At 40.7% G+C, this 16,797-nt stretch overlaps 1 protein-coding gene across 2 annotated transcripts in view; it reads right to left on the bottom strand.

The window, feature by feature from the left end:
* The window catches only part of LOC127570841 (PH domain leucine-rich repeat-containing protein phosphatase 1-like), a 154,937-nt gene that overhangs the window by 46,882 nt on the left and 91,258 nt on the right, over positions 1 to 16,797 (bottom strand). For both annotated transcript variants that reach the window (XM_052016709.1, XM_052016710.1), the window contains exons 2-3: positions 4,793 to 4,983; positions 912 to 1,037 (exon numbers count right to left, since the gene is read on the bottom strand). In XM_052016709.1, coding sequence (XP_051872669.1) covers positions 912 to 1,037; positions 4,793 to 4,983 — 317 coding nt within the window. The remainder of the gene's footprint in view (positions 1 to 911; positions 1,038 to 4,792; positions 4,984 to 16,797) is intronic.

Raw genomic sequence — 16,797 nt, 5'->3', positions numbered from 1 at the left:
AGGTCAAAGGACAACAAGGTTAATGTCTATACTCTCAGCTGTGATGCCAAATCAGCTTAAGGCTTTCTATGTAAAGAAAAGGAAAAATAGGGAAGATACAAAGAAGACCATCTTTGACAGAGCAGAGTGATAAATCAGCATGCAGAGCTGAAAAGACTGCATTGAAGTAAGCTGCTTTGGATAGATATGTGGACAAGAGAAAGGGTTGAAGTTGATGAGTTGGGTGATGGGGAATCCAAGGTCAGTTTGGATACGAGTGCTAGGGAAACAGGATTGAGTTCTAGGATAGGATGTGAATAATTCTTTCCATGAGTTTATGTAAGCTGATGATTCTGATAAATTCAACCATGCCTAGACAGTGGTCAGTTTTAAGTTGCTTTGCTTGTCCCTTCCTGCCAAGAGAGGGATCCAAGAGTTGCATTTACAATTCAGATTCAAATTTAATCTCTGTAAAATATACTTGATGGCAAATAAAAGTGCTTCACTGCTACCCCTGCCCTGACTCAATCTCCTCAACTGCCTACTAACTGTGCACCTAAAACTGCGCCTGTCAGAGAAGTAACTGGAACTGAGCTGTCTGTAGTAAAGACAAAAAAAAACTTCCAATGTTATTTTCATTAAAGGCTACTCTATTACCACACAGTACACCTTGGAATACAAAACTGGTGAGTGAACCCTGGTAATCTTTTACGAATAAAAACTAAGTAAACATATCAGTGGAATTTGCCAGAAGCAAGTAAACAAGTTTTGAGAAACTGTTCTTGTGGTTCTCTGCTGTGCCTAAATAACTATCCAATCTTGAATCATAGCATGCAGTATGCAAAAAGTGGTTTGCTTTCTTGCCAAAAGCAATAATTAAAAACACAAGGTTTGGCACTTCGGGTTAAAAGCACACCCACACACAGACTCACCTTTGAAGCTTGCCGTAGCCAGCGTAAATATTCTGAGAAAATGTCAAAACTGATGTAGTAGGACTGACCCTGTGGACCTGATGAACTGAAAGCCAAACAGTGCTGGTACTTTTTCACTTCTTCCACCTATACAAAAAAGAAAATCAATTTATGAAGAGGCAAATGTTATACAACATCTCAGACTACTTCAAAAAAATGTTGCGGATCTTCAGCTGTCCTGAGATCTCTGGCTGGCTAGCTGCCTGCTTGCCACTGGACCAAGATATTCCTTTCAGTGTGGTCCCAGGTTCAATCTTCTGCTGAGAGCCAGTGCAGCATTGTGCAGCCCCAGGCCTTTTTCTTTGAGGCAAGTGGTTGGCTCTGGTGAGATTCTGATTCTAAAACTATCCACTTGTTGAAAATAAATTAAAAGACAAAAGAAAATCCATAAAAGAATTAAAAAGATATAAATAGTTATTTAAATTGAATAACATTGTTTGTCTTAGCCCAGGAAGTGAATTTTTTTCAATAATTTTAATAAGGACGCTAAGTGGGAAAAATGGCACTTCCTTATTGGATTCCATGAGAAGACAACTAATTGTCATAGAGTTGTGCAACACGGAAACAGGCCCTTCACCCCAACTTGTATATGCTAAACAAGGTTCCGACCTGAGTTAGTCCCATGTGCCTGCATTTGGCCCAGATGCCTCTAAACCTTCTTTATCCATGTACTTGTCTAAATGTCGCTGAACAAGTGTTGTAATTGTACCCACCTCTACCACTTCATGTGGCAGCTCATTCCTTACACCCACCAACCTGTGTGAAAAACTTGCCCCTCAGGTCCCCTTTAAGTATTTCTCCTCACCTTAAACCTATGCCCTCTGGTTTTAGACACTGGGAAAAAGACTATGACCATCCACCTTACTTATGATTTTATAAACCCCCTTTGCCCAGCCTATCCAGTCTCTCCATATAACTCATGCCCCTTGTGAATCTTTTCTGCACCCTCCATACTTCCTCTGCACAAAATACTCCAAGTGCGGTCTCACCGATGTCTTGCACAGCTGTAACATGATGTCCCAACTCTTGTACTCATTGCCCTGACTGATGAAGGTAAGGGTGCCAAATGCCTTCTTCACCACCCTGTCTAACTGTGTCTACATTTTCTAGGGATACTATGCACTTGTATCCCAAGGTCCGTTTTACCACACTCCCCAGGGCCCTGCTCCCCTCTCCTCACTGTTCATGTCCTGCCCTGATTTAATTTTCCAAAATACATTACTTTGCACTTGTCTAAGTTAAATTATATCTGCCATTCCTTTGCCCACTTTCCCAGTTGATCTCGATCCTGTTGCAACCTTAAACAACCTCCTCACCATCCACCACACTGCCAGCTTTGGTGTCATCCACAAGCTTATTATGTCACCTACATTCTCATCCAAATTGTTAATATAAATGACAAACAACAGGGGACCAACACTAATCCCTGTGGTACACCACTGCTCACAGGCCTCCAATCTGAAAAATAACCCGACATACTCCTGCCATCAAGCCAATTTTGAATCCAATTAGCTGGCTCACCCTGAATCCCATGTGATGTAGCCTGTGTGATCTCGTTGGAGGTCTTGCTAAAGTTGCAGCTGGAGTTACACAGACAATTGCAGGAATCGTTCTACATTAGAACATCCCAGAGGCATTGCCCTCGTCAGTCCTCTTAGTCATCTCTTCAAAAAACTATCAAATTCGTAAGACATGATTTTCCATGCACAAAGTCAATCTGATTATTCCTAATCAGTCCTTGCCTTTCCAAATTTTGATAGATCCTGTCTTTCAGAATCCCCTCCAGTAACTTTCCCACCTCTGATGTTAGGTTAACTGGCCTATAGTTCCCTAGCTTGTCCTTGCAGTCCTGCTTAAATAAAGGCACAACATTAGCCACTCTCTCCTTATCCATGGCTAAGGAAGATAGAAAAATCTCTGACAGGGCCCCAGCAATTTCTTCCCTTGCTTCCACAACATCCTAGGACACACTTGGTCGGGTCCTAAGGATTTATCGGCTTTCCTGCACTTCAAGACTGCTAACACCAGCTCTTTCATAATGTCGATATGTTCGTTATCCTGAATTCACTAGCTTTTCCAGAACTGTGCAAATGTTCTGAGTGGAAGGCTGCACTTCAACCTATCTGCAGCAAAAAGCCCAATTATGGACTTACCCTTTGACAGATCAGGGCAGATCTCAATGGAAGATCTGTTCTATTAGTTACCACTGAGCTACAGTTATAGTTGGCAGACAATAGAACATCCCAGAGGCAGAATAATAAATAACTAACAACATGTAGCAATGTGGGAGCAATAGGTAGGATAACAGGAAACCTCCCGGTCCTTCACTGAAAATTATTTTGAAAACTTTCACGTCAACCCGAAACACCAAATCCACCGACTCCCCTGAGATAGGGAGACAGGACGTAGATTTCATTTGAGCTTAAAAGATATACTTCAATAGCTCAGCACTCTCAGGACAAGAATATAAACTTAAAATCATTTGCTCACAATTGGAATAGAGTTCACAACCTCTCACTCAAAGCTAAGAATGCTGTTTGGCTCAATTGATAGAAACGTTAAATCAGCAAGTAAATAAGTGAATGGATAGATAAATACATTAGTGGCAATAAACAATTTTCAGAAGGAACTCAGCAAGTCGAGCAACATTTGTGAGAAATTGTTGACATTTTGGGTTGAAACCCTGCATCAGGATTAATGGTGGAGAGTGAAGATAGTCAGAAAAAGAGGAGAGGGGGATTGGTGAACCAGGGGCCAGTAGGTAACTGGTGGACCAAGGAGGGGTAAAGGATGATGGGCAGATCGAGCCAAGTCGAGGAGGGCGAGGGGTGGGGCTGAGAAACAGAGGCAGTTGGATCATAGATGGAGGCAGACAAAACAAAAATGGTCAGATGGAACCAGATGAGGGAAGGGGAGAGTGAAGGTGGAGTCAGCTAGGAGGGTGATAAGCAAGAACACAAAGACTACCAGGGCTGGAATCTGATAAGTAAGTAAGATGATAATGGAAACCATTAGGGGAGAGGTGTAGGGCAGGTGGAACCAGAACCAGAACCAGACAGGGGAGGGGGGAATTGGTGGGTGAAATGCCTAAGTAGTAGGTGGATGAAACCAGGAAGCAGGGGGGGCTGGGAGGGTGCTGGAGAGGGAGAAAGGGGACAAAAATCAAGGGACCAGAGGAGGATGCGAAGGGTGGCGGAACACACCAGAGGTGAGAGTTATCTTAAATTAGAAAATTCAAATGTTTATACTATTGGGTTGTAGACTATGCAGGCAGAATATGGGAATATGAGCATATAGGCTGTTGTTCCTCTAGTTTTCGTTGGGCCTCATCCTGGCGGTGGAGAAGGCCAAGAACGGTGTGGGAATGGGAAGGGAAATTGAAATGGCATGCAACCAGGAGCTCAGAATGACTATTGCAGACAGAGCGAAGGTGCTCTGCAAATTGGTTGCCAGTCTGCGCTTGGTCTCGCCGATGTAGAGGAGGTCATATTGGGAGTGCAGAATGCAGTAGATGAAGTTGGAGGAGGTACATGTGAATCTTTGCCTCACCTGGAAGGGGTATATAGATCTCTGGATGGTGGTGAGGGAGGAGGTGCAAGAAGAAGTGTTGCAGCTCCTGCGGTTGCAGGAGATTAATTATTAGATGTTTCGCTTTTCACAAAAGTAGCAACGGTTTTCCCAGAAAGTTTATTCCGCTGTCAAATATATTAGGTGGTCCAAAATAAGTTCACAACTTTCACTATTTTACATTAGTAGAACTGAATGATAAATATATTTTAAATTGCATTAAAAATTTAAATGTCATTTATATATTTCACAAATAATGAGTATTGCCACTATACCTTTCCACCAATCAAAGGCAGTACATGCATTTTTCCAGAATGGCTATCTTTCACAGATGAAACAATCAAACAAGTACCACACAGGGTAACCTGACGCCTGGTCCACTTGTGAAGCTGCATTTTCCCCTTTCGAACATTGAACAACCCACTTAGTTGGATTCGCTCTAAGTGCTCAATGCTGTAAGGCTTTCCTGGAAGGCAAAGAAGACAATTAGCCAATTGGCTTGGGGGGGAAGAAAGACGAGCTGCTTTTAATTTGCAAATGGCATCAAAATAATTCAGAAAGGAAGAGTGAGAATGGGATGAATGGGACCAGGTTAAGTTACAATACCTCATGATTGATCAGCTGGCTAATATCAATGAAGTGTGGTGATTTCAATGAGCTATTGAAAACCATGCAGCAAGTGAATTCTGGAGAGAGGATAGATGTTCCCAAACATTCAATTTCATTGACAAGTTCGATAGCCAGTGAACCATGAGGCAGGAATTTATCAGCTGTCAAAACCATTCTGTCAGCACACGCAGCCAGTTACACTGAGTGAGGGCCTGTGCTACACTACACGGTGCCTCCTCAATATTCTGGGAGACAGATTTCCAGCAGGAGACTCGGCCCATGAATCTGCTGAAGTGTCCTTATTACCACTCAGGGTATTGATTAACTTAGTGAAAGCAGGAGATGGACTTTGTTTTTTTTCTCCAACAGCACAACATTTTCTAGTTTGCACGAGGACACTTCAAAACCGAGTAAAAGTTACATAAGGTAAAAAAGTTAACTGTGTATAATTGGTAGGTCTGGAATCATATGTAGGCCAGAGTAAGATTGGTAGATTTTCTTCCCTGACTTTCAACTTGAAAGGCTAATAATATTCTTGTGGAAAATAAATGGGTACAACTTTCAAGGAAAAGTAAGTTTCATCAATAATTTTATAACAACAAACCAAGTGACAAACTTTCATATAAACTTGCCTTAACTGACAAAATCAGTTCTTTTTTCTCAGGACCTTTTCAATACAGAATTCAAATAAAGTGACAAGGTTTGTTCACCCACCAGTAATTTGTTCTTTACTAATATTTTGTTTATTTTAAAATATTTTAGAACTACCAGGCTATATTTAAAAATGCTGATTACATATAATAAAATTAGCATCACTGCATGCTGAATTTCATTTCTTGCTTCTGGTTAATATCCATTGGCTTTCTGCAGGTAAAGGCATCTAAGAACAATGGACAAGATCCTTTGATCCACCAACTAGCAGTCATGGGCATAAATACTAGTTTGCACTTAGATAATGGCCAGATCAGCAGACTAGTTTGCCCAAGACAAAAACAGCCACTTTCCAGTTGCCCACAAAGTCAGCCCCCCACTGCATCACTAGGAGATAGAATTGCCTCGCTTTTGTGTCAAACATACCCTGCCGTTCAGGAATCCAGCTTAGCCAAGAACATTTTGGTGCAACTGGGGGCTTAAAAGCTGAAGAACTCTGGCTAAGTGAGACCCCAGGAAGAACTTGGTCCCTGGCTTCAGTGTGAGACTCTGGAGGTGGCAAAATGCAAACTTAGTGAATATTTCCACTTAAACGGTTGCCCAAAAATACCCACCACCAAGACTGAGATACTTTGGGTGAACAGTAAAAGACAAACGTACGAACAGCAAAAGACAAACGTACGAACAGCAAGTACAAGAAATACTCAGCAGGCCAAGTAGCATTTGTGGATGGAGAAATATCAACTCTATCAGCTTCCATTTTCGATATCAAGCATCTGAGTTTTTTCCTTTTTCAAATGAAAATGGAAGCTGGCCCTAATTTTCTAAAAATAAAGAAAAAATTTTCACACTCCTCCTTCCTCCTAGATGATTAACATGAACATGCTAGTGACACTTGCCAGCCGTGTCTTTTTCAAGTGGGTGGAGGTAATGAGGCCTGTGAAAGGAAGGAAATGATGTCAGGAGTGCTCGCAAAGCTTGCTAAGCAGTGCAGAGTGTTCCACAAATATGCTGTATTCAGTCCAGCATTCAACAGACTCATCAGTGGACGTCAAGCAGTCAACATTGCAAACTATCAATGAGCTATGGGTGAATGCCCAATTAGACAATCTGGCCCAATGTAACAGCTGATTTTGATGCACCTCACAAATAAGCAGCCACCACCTACACCGTCTTGATCACATATAATAAATTGCTACTTGGGTTCCAAAGGAAAATATTGCTTTATTCAAATGCTAAATTAAGTCCTCCTCTTTGTCACTTGTAGTCCTTTTTTTTATGTCTTAGTATGCTGGTAGAATTTAAAATGGGCAATTTTGGTTTCATTAGATTTTGTTCTTAACACCAATGCTTGCTATTCCTCCCACAATTAATGACACCCATGCATGAATCATCCAGGCCCTCTACAATTTCAGCCTCTTACAACAATCCTAGTAAGTGTATACCCTTTCCTCTTACTCAGTATTGGTGATATCACAGGTGATTTATTAGTCATTGTAGTTAAATAACATTTATATAAAAAGACCTATGCAATTAATGTGTATTTTGTTTACTGGCTAAATATACCAGACAATCATTTCCTGCTGTAATATGCCAAAAGGTTGACTGTATTCTTTATAGCTAGCACAAATCAGTCCATTTCTAAATATAGGAAGAGGATAAATGACTCACTTCTTGGTTACTATGTATGTAACTAGTGGGAAGTACAGTAACACCAGAAAATGCTGCAATGTGAAAGCAGTAAGTGAACAAGAACTTAGATATCCTGAAAAACGTTAAATGTTTTTAATACAGTTATCAGAAATTCTAGATTCCCAAAGAGAATCATGATAAAACCTTATTTGGAGCTAAAATCTGCACATTTTAGGAGAAAAACCCTGTAAGCAAGCTGACAGCATATTTATTAATATAATGCAAGTAGACTGTTTGAAAATCTGCAAGGAGAATTACTGAGTTTCCATGCTTGCACATTCACATGTGGCAGACCATAAATGACCACTGGGCATGAGCCAAGTGAAGGTTAAGTAGTTTAATGCACGAAGAGAACCAATGCAGACATCTACACAGAGCCTCATTACATTGTTTGCTGAATACACAAGACTGCAAACACTCAGAGTTTCCCATTTTGGTTGCATTGTATAAACATGGCAGAACCAACACAACATAGATCAAAACAATTGGGCAGGCACGGTAGTGTAGCGGTTAGCATAACGCTTTACAGCGCCAGCAACCCGGGTTCAATTCCGGCTGTTGTCTGTAAGGAGTTTGTATGTTCTCCCCGTGTCTGCGTGGGTTTCCTCCCACATTCCAAAGACGTATGGGTTAGGAAGTATGGGCACGCTATGTTGGTGCTGGAAGTGTGGCGACACTTGCGGGCTGCCCCCAGAACGCTCTACACAAAAGATGCATTTCACTGTGTTTCGATGTACATGTGACTAATAAAGATATCTCATCTTATATCTTATAATTACTGAACTTGGCTTATTAGATATACACATAGGAATATAAAAGATAGACTTAAACACAGTTTGCAATTTTGCAGGATGTACATCAGCAGGAGCTGTGGGTTCTGGCATTTTTACTTGCAACATTTTGATTCTACATACTTAACAAACTCGTTAGCAAAACTTTCAGGTTAGTCTTCTCTTGCACAAATATCCTTTATGATAAAAAATAACATAACCAATAACATTAACTATGATGGCAATGGATTCCTCAGCACTCTAATGATTTAATCTGAGGCATTTGGTGTAAATTTCCAATATAGACATCTGATTTTCTGTAGCGTCCTTTCCATTTTATACCTATTAGGTTATCTAATTCTGACACGTTGTTCATACCCATTAGGCTTCCCCTTTCTAATACATGTTGATTAAATTTTTCAGAGGACTTTGTCATGCTTACAACAAAGTTTCCTTTAAAGTATTATTTTGACAGGGGTTAAAAAATGTGGTCAATGAACTGATTAGTTCCTCAGTTCATTCCTCATAAAAGCATAGCTAAGGGGGTAAAATACTAGAAAGGAGCTGGAAAGAAATTTAGAAGTGTCAAAATGAGAACACTCTACCAGGAAAATTGAAACAAAAAACACCTGCGGCATTTCAAAGAATTCCGGTTACCCACATATCTACTGCTTCACAACATTCATTTATCAATATGTAAATACATTTAAACTCTGATAATCCAACATCCATCCAATTGTTTGGAAATCCAGATGGTTTGGCATCTGACTTGCATTCGTTAGTCAGGAGTGGGAGGCCAGGGATCCAGAGTGTGAGTAGGTGTGCAGCCAAAACCAGGGGTCCGGAGTGTTGCGGCATGGAGGGTTCAGATTGTGGGCCAGGTGCATGACCAGGACTGGAGTTGGGGATCTGGAGCAGCAAGATAAGAATGTGGGTGAATTTGTAGATGAAGCTGGGATCTGGAGTACTTGTATATTTCCTGTTCCCTTTAAACTCACAGTGTTCACTGCAGAATTAATGATAGTATTGCATAGCATGTACAAAAAGTGAAATAACTGTGTTTGGTATCAAAAGGAATAACATCCAATAGTATGGAAAACTTGCTGGTCTGACATCTCCAAAGTCCAAAGGGTACTCGATAATCAGAGTTTTATTACACAAATTGTTGCAATGACAAATCAGGTCTTTGAACTGATACTCAAAATTGATGCAGTTTGGTATGGTAAACAACTCTTACAATTCAGGTGATTGGCTTGCTATACTACTTTGCACTGACAAACTAATTATGCTAATATTTGTTGAGTATTGAAACAATGAGTAATTTCAAAGAAACTAAGAACACAAAGTTTCTGGGATTTCAAGTTACCAGGCTGAGTTGGAGACCTTAATCTGGATTTAAGATGACAATTTTGGAAAGAAGCTGTTTGATAAACTGCTCAAGTCAAATAGCAATAAATGGAATTGATGCAGTCTGGATGCCATTTCCAACATGGCACAAAAGATCCTGTTCCAGTAGCAACCCTAGAAAACTACCAAGCAAAAGGAAATCTGCAATCACATGCAATCCAAAGAATGAGCTTGGTTCAATTTATAACATACTAATTTTCAAAATTAGTAGATTTCAAGTTTCATCTCTGATCCATTACTCCAACATAGGATGAAGGCTTAATTGCCAAAGGTGCTATCTACAAAGATGGTAAACTAAGGTTTTGCATGCCTTTTCAAACCAAACTAAAAGATCCCACATCATACCAAGGAAAAAAAAATGAATTTTTCCAGTGTTCTAGGCAACATTTCTGTCTCAATCAACATTTCATTCTAGCACCCTCATTTAGAAAATAACTTTTGACTGACCTCATCTCTCATGTTTCTTAATTATCCTTGTAAATGGAGAAAGCCTGTGACATTAGTAAAATAAGTCCCTTTTAACAGTTTTATCCATTGAAGTGGTTAAAGAAATATGTATATAACAATATGATGATCACAAGACAAGGGAGCAGAAGTAGGCCATTCGGCCCATCGAGTCTGCTCCAAAGAAAAGGGGAAAAAGACAAAGGAATGAGAAATTTGGGGGGGGGGGGGGCAAAAAAAACTATTCTAACCCCAATTTCCAGCCTTATCCCCATATCCCTTGATACCCCAACTATCTAGATATCTATCTATCACTTCCTTAAATGCCTCCAATGACCTGGCCTCCACTGCTGTACGTGGCAAGGAATTCCACAAATTCACCACCCTCTGGCTAAAGAAATTTCTCCTCATCTCTGTTTTAAACCTGTACCCTCTAATTCTAAGATTGTGCCCTCTGGTCCTGGACTCACCCACCAAGGGAAACAGCTTGGCCACATCTACTCTGTCCAGTCCTTTCAACATTTTAAATGTCTCTATGAGGTCCCCTCTCATTCTTCTGTACTCCAGTGAGTACAGTCCAAGAGCTGACAAACGCTCATCATACGTAAGCCCTTTCATTCCGGGAATCATCCTCGTAAATCTCCTCTGAACCCTCTCCAACTCAGCACATCTTTCCTAAGATATGGGGCCCAAAACTGTGCACAGTATTCCAAATGAGGCCTCACTAGTGCCCCATAGAGCCTCATCATCACTTCCTTACTTTTATACACTATACCTCTCAAAATGAATGCCAACATAGCATTCGCTTTCTTTACCACCGATCCGACCTGGTGGTTAACGTTTAAGATATCCTGCACGAGTACCCCCAAGTCCCTTTGTACTTCTGTACTTTGAATTTTCTCTCCTTCTAGATAATAATCTGCCCGTTTATTTCTGTTTCCAAAGTGTACAATGGCACATTTCTCAACATTGAATCTCATCTGCCATTTCCTTGCCCATTCTCCTAAACTATCTAGGTCTCTCTGCAACCTTCCTGTCTCCTCAATACTCTCTACTCCTCCACCTATCTTGGTGTCATCCGCAAACTTAGCCACAAAACCATTTACTCCATCATCCAAATCGTTAATGTACAAGGTAAGAAGAAGCGGCCCCAACATCGACCCCTGCGGAACACCACTAGTAACCGGTAGCCAACCAGAACAAGATCCTTTTATTCCCACCCTTTGCTTCCTGCCAACCAGCCAATGCTCCACCCATTCTGTTATCCTACCTGTAATTCCATGACCTCTCATCTTATTGATCAGTCTCTTATGCGGCACCTTGTGGAAGGCCTTTTGAAGGTCTAAATACACAACATCTACCACCTCTCCCTTATCCACCCTACCTGTGATTTCTTCAAAAAGCTCCAATAGGTTGGTCAGGCAGGATCTTCCCTTCACAAAACCATGTTGGCTAGGACCTATCTTGCCTTGCACCTCTAGGTATTCCATAATCTCATCCTTGAGGATCAATTCCAATAACTTTCCCACCACTGACGTCAGACTAATAGGTCTGTAATTTCCTTTATGCTGCCTCCCACCTTCCTTATAGAGCAGAACTACATTTGCAACCCTCCAGTCCTCCGGAACCATGCCGGCGTCTATCGATTCCTGGAAAATTATCACCAATGCCTCCGCTATCTCTAAAGCCACCTCCTTTTCAGAACCCGGGGATGCACCTCATCCATTCCGGGAGACTTGTCAGTCTTTAGCCCATTTAGTTTTCCTAGCACCTTCTCTCTAGTAATCTTAACTGAACTCAGTTCCATTCCGTGAGACCCCTGACTAACTGGTATATTGCTGATGTCCTCCACAGTGAAGACCGATGCAAAATACTCATTTAGTTCTTATGCGATCTCTTGCATCATAATACCCTGGAGAGAAAGCACATAGATTCAACATTATTACAGCAGTATTATGAAAATATTACATGGCACAATTTCACACGTTACTGTACTCATCTCTTAGTACCTATTACATTGCACTGTCGGTTGTGGCAGAGAAAAGCCCCATTTGTCCTCTGGTTCACCTCTCATATTCTGCTGAACCTAATAGTTGTTTTACTTACATTAACTACTTATATTTACTTACTACAGAACAGGTTACCATTCAGCTCATTAACTCCATGACAGTTCCCAGCAGAATTCCACCAGTCCCAATCCTCTCCTATTTTCTCACACGTGCCTTTGAACTTTCCTTTGATTCTTTTGCCAATTCCCTAAGAGGTTCCTTACAATGGCCAATTAACCTATCAGTACATCTTTAGGATATGGAAGTAAATGGGGCACCTGGTGAAAATCCACATATTCATGGGGAGAATGTGCAAACTCTGCAAAGGCAGTGCCTAAGGTCAGGATCAAACCTGTGTACTCAGAGCTGTGAGGCAGCAATACTAACTGCTGCAGCCCTGTGTTGCCCTTATTGCACTGTCACATTCTGTGTGTTCCTAGTATGAGATTGTTTATGAGCTACTCAAGAGCTTTCAATGTAGTTATCTTCCATCTTAGCAACACCCGCTGACTTGGAAATGCTTGGTGCTGACAAAAGGTTTTCTTGCCATAAGATGGCAATATATTTCAAACATTCATCATTTTATATTTGTTTATGAGTGCTCCGATATCAACATCCCATTATAACTTAAAAGAGTCCATACTCCTAATGTTCTAATAAACCCAATTAAATTCACATGCATTCATGTACAATTTAATTACTACTTCACATAAATTGTTGTACCGTCAGAATAAAATTTCAATGCAAGTTTCCAATCCAATAACATATATAAATAATAAAAATAAAAACTTGCAGGTGCAGGAAATCTGAAATAAAAACAGAAAATGCTAGAAACCTCAGCAAGTCAGCCAGGATCTGTCAAGAGGGAAACAGGGTTTATGATTCTGGCAGAAGACCATTCATCAGAACAAACCAACGTAAGTACTCCAGCACTAAGTCCATGTGGTGTTGCAAACAATTTTCCCTGATTGCTACATGTTTTGTCTTGGTTGAGCTGCTGTGTTCTTCAGCAGTAGGGGCTGCAGTGCATCCTCTGTTAGTCTGTTGTCAGTTTCAACCCCTTAAACCTCTTCCATAATCTTCTCTGGATCGTGTGTAGTTATGTAACTTATAACACTTTCCTTAGTCCACATATTCCAGTTAGAATTTTATGCTTCAACAGTGTTGACAACGTTGTTCTGATTCTGTAATTCATCAGTCACAGGGCTGGTCGAGAAATAAACCCAGCCACTGGTGTATTTCTTTGCATCAAAAGACTGAATTGTGAGTCGAGGTACTTCCTTTGCTTTTCTTAAAAACAAGGCGGCTGTTCTTACAGCATTTCCGCTTTTCCACTGGTTTGGGGAAATTGTGGTGACTATGAGTGAATTCCCACTTGGTAAACTCATTTGCAGAAAATCATAGCCCATTCTCTACCATAACCTCGTCTAGCAAACTGAGTTTTCAGCCTATGAATGAGAGGAATTTTTCCAATGACCTGAAAATAATCGGCCACCGCTACATAATTTTTGGCCTCCTTTGCCTAAGATCTCCCTGGCACCTCATGTTCAGTTACAGGCTCAGATTCATTGTTGCCTTGCCTCCATGGATCTGCCCACAGTATCTTTTTTGAATGGAGTCTTTCACTTCTACTTTCTTTCCTGGCCCAGTATAGCAATTCACAAGGTCTCCTCAAACATTCATTCTCACCCAGCAGTGATGCGAGTCTGTGCTCTAACATCTCTCTCCTACGATTTTGGTAATATCATTCTTTCATCTCCAAAATACAATCCCTCAGAAGTGCTGAGTTCACCTTGCATGTGAAAGTATGATGCGAAAGTACGGGAACTCCTGTTCTTTCTCTGACAACTGTGTACAATTCTTCCAGTTCTGAGTCAAATCATGTGTCTTATTATAGCTTGTTCATCAGAGATTGTGTTAACACATCATTCAACATATACACTTGTTTCAATTCTGTGTGGCTGCTATTGTTTTTTTTCAGCAGGGTGATCTATATGACTCCATGTACCTGCGAGGTACATTTTACTGTTTGGATGGCTGACAATTTAAGCACAGAACAAGTCAATTTGTCTCTTTGGAACTTGCTGGAGATTCTTCATTACTATCACTTCAAGGAGTTTGTAATTAGTATGCATACTTTTTAACTCATGAACTATGGACTCTCTTTGTCCCAAATGTCACCGCTTCTTTTCAATTTGGAAACATGCTATTGTCTCCTCGTTTTGCATGGCAATTACTCCAAGATCCTCTGAGTTGACCCTTTGTAGTGTCACCTCTTTTCATTTGTTATTGAAGCATTGCACTAACCCTGCCAAGACCATTTCTTTAGTTTGTTTCTCTGCTTGCTCATGATGTCTACTCATCACTATTCAACATCTTTCCTTGACAGTTGTCTCAATGGTTCACACCTCACCCAGATGGGGCAGGAATTTGCTTTATTTGATAAACCCCAGGAAACACTGTAATAACAGTGACATCCTTAGGGCTTGGCATTTTCATCCCAACTTTGATCTTTGCCGATTATGCTTTGTCCTCTTCTGTGGTTAATCACTAACATTTTCCAAAAGGTTGAAAGGTATTTGAAACAAATTCTCACTGTTGAATATGTCAAAACCCATTCTTGGCATCCAGCACACTGAAGTTATTTGCTCTGCTCAGATCTGATTAAATACGATATCCAAAATGGGGACTCTACCCCTTGGGTATCAAGTTTGATATCCAAGAGGTAGAATCCCTGTCTTAATCAGTCTTTAAAGCTCAGGTTTCAGTTTTCCTTTGACAACTACTGCACACATCTTGGAAGATGTACTACTGGCTCCATACCTAGCTCTAGATTGTACTTTTTCTCCAGCTTTTCAGTTCCTTCAAACACATCTGTAAATTCACCTGGGAGATGAGCAGAGAACCAGAGTAAAAGGACAAGATTAATCTGCACTTGAAAGATAGAGATTAATCAAAGGAGTCAGCATGAATTTGTTAAGGGGATCCTGGCTGACTAGTTTGATTTTATTTTCGAAGAAGTAATTAAATGTGTTGATAAGGGTAGCGCAGTTGATGTAGTTTACATGGACTTCAGCACAGCACTTGACAAGGTCCCACATATGAGACTGGTCCAAAATGTATGAAGCCCATGGGATCCATGGTAATTTGACAAATGGGTTAGTGATAGGAGGCCAAGGGACATGGTTGAGGGTTGTTTTTGCAATTGGAAGCTTGTGACAAGTGGAACCCTTGCTGATTATTGTACACATTAACAAACTGGATGTGAATGTGTGAGGTAAAATTAGTAACCTCATCAGTTTACAGATAACAACACTTTTTGTTGATAATGAGGATAATCTTGAGCTACAGAACAATATTAATGGTTTGGTAAAATAGCCAGAGAAATAGCAGATAGAAACTAATCCTGAAAAGTGTGCAGCGATGCATTTTGTGAGAATTAATAACGCCAGGATATACACAATGAATAGGAGGATTCTAGGAAATACTGAGGCATAGTGGGACCTTGGTTTACATGTCCAAGTTCAGAATGCACACTTACTACCATTTGTTTGGAGCAGAGAAGGCTGAAAAGGGACTTGATTGAGGGATTTACTGAGGCATGAGGGAAATGGGGTAAACAGTGAGAAACTTTACTCCTCAACAGGAGTCGATAACCAGAAGGCCAAGGTATAAGGTAAGGGGTAGAATATTTAGAGTGGATTTGAAGAATTTTTTCACCCAGAGTGTGGCTGAAATCTTTAACTCACTGAGTTGGGGGGGGGGGGGGGGCGGTGAAGGTAGATACTGATATAACATTTAAGAAGATAAGAACATAAAAAAATAGGAGCAGGAGTAGGCCACTCAGTCTCTCATGCCTGCCCCTCCATTCAATGTCATCATGGCTGATCTGCTTCCACCCTAATTTCCTCTTCTGTGCCAGATCCCCAAAGCCCTCAATTCCATGATCTTTCAAAAATTTATCCACTTCCTCTTTAAATATCCCCAATGATCTCACCTCCAACCCTCTGCGGTAAAGAATTCTGGAGATTCGCCATTTTCTGCAAAAGGTAGCTCCTATGCTCTCCATTTTAAATGACCACTCTCCCTCCCCTCAACCAGCCCCCTAATTTTGTAACTATGTCCCCTCGTTTGGGATTCTCCCACTGGTGGAAACATCTCCACATCTACCCTGTCATTCTCCCTAAAAATCTTACTTATTTCAATATCACCACTCATTCTTCAGAACTCCAAAGAACATAGGTCTAATTACTTCAACCACACGTGATAGGACAACTCTCTCATCCCAGTATTAGTCTAGTGAATCTCTTTTGGACTGCCTCCTATACCAGTTTATCCTCTCTTATATAAAGGGGACCAAAACTCTGCATAGTACTCCAGGTGTGGCCTCACTGGTACCCTGCATTTGTGGTGCTCATTCCCTTAAACAAATAATTTCTCCCAAGTCATGCATGCTGTTTTGCCACAATATTTACATAATTTAGGTTGTATCTGCTTCTGTATGACCTTGCTGACAACAAATCCAATTCACCAGTCATCAATAATAAGCTATATGGAGCTTCAAGATTATTTTGAGTGCAACCAAACCTATCAGTCAGACAGTTACAGCACAATCAACGAGGCAAAAAAAAAATGGCCCGACGTCCTTTAGTTTACAAT

Source organism: Pristis pectinata, chromosome 5, assembly GCF_009764475.1.
Source record: "Pristis pectinata isolate sPriPec2 chromosome 5, sPriPec2.1.pri, whole genome shotgun sequence".
NCBI lineage: Eukaryota > Metazoa > Chordata > Chondrichthyes > Rhinopristiformes > Pristidae > Pristis > Pristis pectinata.
This window is presented reverse-complemented; position numbering and strand designations above follow the sequence as displayed.